At 37.2% G+C, this 5437-nt stretch overlaps 1 protein-coding gene across 1 annotated transcript; it reads left to right on the forward strand.

Moving 5' to 3' along the window:
• The first annotated feature begins 1412 nt into the window (after positions 1 to 1412).
• On the forward strand, positions 1413 to 4814 carry LOC142613582 (MND1-interacting protein 1). Its single transcript, XM_075785981.1, has 2 exons — positions 1413 to 3324; positions 4111 to 4814. The coding sequence occupies exons 1-2, from the start codon at positions 1624 to 1626 to the stop codon at positions 4627 to 4629; spliced, it is 2220 nt and encodes a 739-aa protein (XP_075642096.1). The 5' UTR covers positions 1413 to 1623; the 3' UTR covers positions 4630 to 4814.
• Positions 4815 to 5437: the final 623 nt, after the last annotated feature.

Consider the following 5437-nt stretch of genomic DNA (forward strand, 5'->3'; position numbering starts at 1 on the left):
CGGACAAGCAAATGTCCTTGGCTCAAGTCCATGGCCCAAAAACGTATCTTGGGTCTTTTGTCCCCACAACAATTACACACATATATGAGTTCAAAATTTCAAATTATACCTAGTGCCTCTGTCAAAAAAAAAAAAAAAAAAACTTAGTGTAAGAATTACACATATTTTAAGTCATGGATGAGTTTTATTCTCTCTCTCTCTTTTTTATTTTAGTTTTTTTTTTTGGATATACACATGAGTTTACTCCTTTTTTTTTAATTGGATCTTTTTATGGTTTATTTATACTAGAGTCTTCTTCTTTTGCACAACATCAACTCATCTAGATCAAAAAAAAAAAAAAACTTAGATAGGATATGTGGGGTAAAATTAGACAACAATTGGAACCAAATTTAAAATCTAATCGAAGATTTTTTAGCTATTGCTCTCTCTCTCTCTCTCTCTCTCTCTCTCTCTCTCTCTATATATATATATATATATATATATATAGAATACAAAAGATAAAAAAGAGTGAATAAAAGATAACATTGAAACCAAAATAAAATAAAAGATTAGTATTTAAGACGATCTAACAACATCATCTTTTTCACTCCCAACAGCTTCGCGAATATTAGTACCAACATTGATACTAGCATTCCTAATAAGACTGCCATTCAACTTTGGCTCATCAATTGTAAGGCTAACAATCTCAAGCACCCCAGCTAATCCATATATGTCATTCCAATTATCTACTGCAATATCCCACATATTTGTTGCTCATAGGTAGTACTCCTCATTGTTGCACCTTGACAGAAGTTAAAAGATTATAATGCTCATATACCAAATTCTCAGCAGTTGCAAGAGTCATTTTATTTCTCAAATAAATAATAACAATTTAGTAAATATATTTGGAGCATATTGGGGTGGCATGACCAAATTCATCCTCGCCCTACCTCAATGATCAAGGCCAAGATTTTGCCCCATCCTTGAGAGAGGGTAATATCACATTTTATGAGTCTTATACACCAATGGGCTCACATACTATGAATGTCTTGTTACATGTAGTAGAAATATATAATTCTTTTTACCATCCTCACATCATCATTTTTTTTGAAACGAGAAAAACTTACGTGAGACAAGATGAGATGAAATAGCTGTCAGTCTATAAGCCTGTGAAGTTTAATTAACGCCTCAATATTTTTTGTTATGTTTGCCCATTATAGCCTGTAAAACTTGGCCCATTATAGCCTCAAGTTCATCATCCTGGATAATGTGGACATGGTCCAGCCAAATTTCTTCCCATCAATGCTAAGTTGTTAACCCAAAAAATTTAGAAAGTACATTTAGCCCAAACCAAAGCGCATCCTCATGATTTGTCAGCCCTCCAATTTGTCTTTTCACTTCTATAACACACACACACACACACACACACACACACACAAATGCTTTCTCTCTCTCTGTGTCTCAGAATTTCGTCTCAGCAAAACACTCCAAAATCAAACGCCGATCCTCATAAAAAATCCAGTGGTGAGTCTCTCTTCTCTTCTCTAGACCCGTAAAAAAATTTTCATTCTTTTTCTTCATTTCAATAAAAATACTATCAGATATCAATCAATCAATCTCTTTTTTTTACGATTCGTATATAACATGGGTTGCACTGTAAGAGAGAAGCACATGCGAGCGAATCGTAGGACCCGATCGCTTAAACCCGAATTTGATCCCTGTGCTTACATAGATAGAGCATCAATCTCCAAATCCATAGTTGATTCGGGTATTAAATCATTGAAATATCATCTGGGTCATCTGGGTCTCAAGGATTCGACCCAGAACCACAATTCTTGTAATAACAACCCCAATACCCAAGAAGATAACGGGTGGGGTTACTGCACTGAGGAGCAATTAGAGGAAATTCTGTTGAAAAACTTGGAGTTTTTGTATAATGAAGCTATATCTAAGCTTGTTGCATTGCGTTATGATGAGGATGTTGCCCTCAAAGCCATATTGCGAAACGGGCATTGCTATGGGGGCATGGATGTATTGACAAACATCTTGCATAACTCTTTGGCTTATTTGAATTGTAGTGTTAGTAGTAATTGTGGTGCTGGTGGTGGTGATTGTGATGGTGATGGTGATGGGAATTCGGATGAGTCCGAACCCGTTTTCACTGATTTGAGACAGTTGGAGGAGTACTCCCTTGCGGGTATGGTTTCTTTGTTGCAACAGGTAAAACCGCATTTGAGTAAGGGTGATGCCATGTGGTGTTTGCTTATGAGTGATCTTCATGTGGGTCGGGCGAGTAGTATTGAAATCCCGGTGCTTCCTTCGAATATGAGCAATGGCTGTGTTAGTAGTAGTAGTAGTACTATGGTGTCTAGTGCTGTTGAGAGTGTTGGTAGTCATTCGGTTGGTGTTGTGACCCCGGCACTTTGTAGGTTTCATGGTGGCTGGGGTTTTGGGAGTGGGGGAGGGTCAGAGTTTCCAGTTAATGGGCTTTTTACGTGTGGGGCAGAGGTGACTTTGCAGAGAGATATTGACTGTCCAAAAAGGTTTAACCTTTCTCCTTCGATGAAGTCATTGTTGAAAAGGAATGTTGCCATGTTTGCTGCTGGTTTCAGGGCAAACTCAAAACAGTTGCAGCCACGGTCTCAAGCTTGTCCAAGTGCTTTGTCACGCGGGGGTGCCCAGGTTGTATTGGGGGCTGAAGTTCCAGTTGAGCAGAGTCAGGAGTCTTCGTGTTTGAAGAACCAAGAGGTTGTGAACTCGGTTATGAGTAAATTCCGTGATTTGAAACTTGATGAGAGTTGGGATTCTGTGGCAGAAGATCAGAAGGATGAGATGATAGTGACTCTGCTTCATCAGGTTAAGGATTTTGAGAGACAAGTGAAGGAGCGGAAGGAGTGGGCTCACCAGAAGGCAATGCAAGCTGCAAGAAAGCTTTGTCATGATCTGAATGAGCTTAAGATGTTGAGAATGGAAAGGGAGGAGACTCAAAGGTTGAAGAAAGGGAAGCAGACTCTTGAGGACTCAACCATGAAGAGACTATCAGAGATGGAGAATGCTTTGAGAAAGGCTAGTGGTCAAGTGGACCGGGCGAATGCAGCTGTGAGACGACTTGAGACTGAGAATGCAGAACTCAGAGCAGAAAAGGAGGCTTCGAAATTAAGTGCATCAGAGTCTGTTACGACATGTTTGGAGGTTGCAAAGAGGGAGAAGAAGTGCCTGAAGAAGCTTTTAGCTTGGGAAAAACAGAAAAGTAAGTTGCAGGAGGAGATTGAAGATGAGAAAGAAAAGATTAAGGAATTGCAGCAACAACTGGTTCGGATCAAACAGGGTCAGAAAGAATTTGAGGTGTGTTAAGAATATAATTTACCTCTGTATCAACACACACACACACACACACACACACACACACACATGCAAACTCTCATGTCTATTTACATGGGTCATTTTCTTATGATATGGAAATAGAAGTGGGAGGCCAACTCAAAAGCTCACTTGCTATGATGATTTCTGCAAAAAAGCCATGATGTAAGATATATAGATGATCAATGTAATATGGGTTGAGGATAACAACTGAGGAACCAGTTTAGACTTGGCAGTCAGTTGAAGCAAAATGTTGCATAGAAGTATAATTTGTTAGATTGCAAAATGTTGCCTTATCTGTAAGATCAATTAATTATTCTGTGAGAGAAAGCAGTTCTTTTTTTTTTGGGTAAATGTTATATATGATTACAAATCAGATGAATTAACAATAAAATTATTTGGAGTTCATGGTCACTTACTCTTTTAACTTTGCTTTAGGCTTACTGTACTGAATTTCTGTTTACCACCCTCCTCCACATTCATGATTCATCTAATTGTCTGTGTATTTTATTTTTTGGGGAAACTTAAGCTCAGTTTTTCACGTTCTATTTTTATTGGATTCATCACCGTTAATTTTCTTTGCATCTACAACTGTCTCCACAGCTTTTGTAGCGCCTTATAAGTTCCCCTGAATTCTTGTGTTAATCTTAAACAATCAATGTATTCTATAATGTACATGCTGTACTCACTATTGCGCCAATTTTTTTAAAATTTATTTTGATAAGTATTTACTAGTGAACCAATTATGCCTGTGCAATTTTCTTATTACAGCTAAAGTGGAGGCAGGAGCTGAATGCCAAAGAGCTAGCCTCGGCACAAGTGGAGGAGGAACGACGCTCCAAGGAAGCAGCTGAGGCTAGTAACAAAAGAAAACTTGAGGCTTTGCGCCTGAAGATAGAAATAGACTTCCAGCGGCACAAGGATGATCTTCAAAGACTTGAGCAAGAACTTTCACATCTAAGATCGTCTACTCAATTCACTGAGTCGCACCATGCATCAGATACAGTGTCCACAGAATACAATGAGGGCATAAAACCACAAGGAGAATCCATTGCTAAGCTGCTTCATGAATTATATAGTTTGGAGGATTCTTCAGAGCAAGAAGTCAATGGTGATCGCGAATGCATAATTTGTACGAAAGATGAAGCCTCTATTGTTTTCTTGCCGTGTGCTCACCAAGTTCTATGTGCTAATTGCAGTGATAACTATGAGAAAAAGGGTAAAGCTACTTGTCCGAGCTGCAGGGTTCCGATTGAACAAAGAATCCGTGTTTTCGGTGCAAGTTCGTAGTTTATTCAGTTTGAGTTGTGATTTGAACATGGAAAATAATTGTAAGAGCATTACAAAAGGAACATCTTTGCATGCTTATTTCTTTATTTTTCTTGTAATTTTTTGGGTGCTATATAGGTGGTTACACATGTAACTTTTCAAAAATGGGCAATAAATTCTATGTTGTGTGGTTCGGCATTTTACAATCAATCTCATTAGTCATTACCTACACCATGATTAATTTTACATTTTTCATGATATATATTAGTTTTTGAAAAAAAAAAATCAGATGTAAATGAACAAGGAAATTTAAACCTATACTGTTTTCTTTTTAAATTCATTCAACAAGATAGTTTGAACCATGACGTCCTATATTTAAGGGTGGTCATATAATTAGGGTTGTTATCAAGCTAAGTTGAGTGAGTACCAACGGCTTAAGATTGGAGATTTTATTACCAACAAATTTTGTTTCTTGATAAATAAATTATATGCTAATCGAGATAAATGTAGAGGATTCCAATTAGCACAAGTAAAGTATTGTCATTGAATAAAAAAGCCTCTACATTTACAAAAAATCAGTTGTGATTTAATCTAATGATGAAAAACAATCATTATGGAGTTGATATCATAGTCATAGGTTCAAATCCTTCTTTATTTACCAAAAAAGAAGAAGAAGTTATGTTTAATTTTGTTCTTAGTACTAGTTGACTTGAGTTATTAACTTTACTTTTCAAACAAGCTCAAGCTTGTTTATGGTTGCTTCATCAATTTAGGAGCATTTCCATATGCAAACTAAACTGAGTTCAAATCTTCTGTCCCACTTTTCTTG

Source organism: Castanea sativa, chromosome 10, assembly GCF_040712315.1.
Source record: "Castanea sativa cultivar Marrone di Chiusa Pesio chromosome 10, ASM4071231v1".
Classification (NCBI taxonomy): Eukaryota; Viridiplantae; Streptophyta; class Magnoliopsida; order Fagales; family Fagaceae; genus Castanea; species Castanea sativa.

Coding starts and splice junctions, on each gene's coding strand:
- LOC142613582 (XM_075785981.1), top strand. CDS start 1,624: ATGGGTTGCACTGTAAGAGAGAAGCACATGCGAGCGAATCGTAGGACC. Junction 3,325..4,110: donor AGGGTCAGAAAGAATTTGAG/GTGTGTTAAGAA, acceptor TTCTTATTACAG/CTAAAGTGGAGGCAGGAGCT.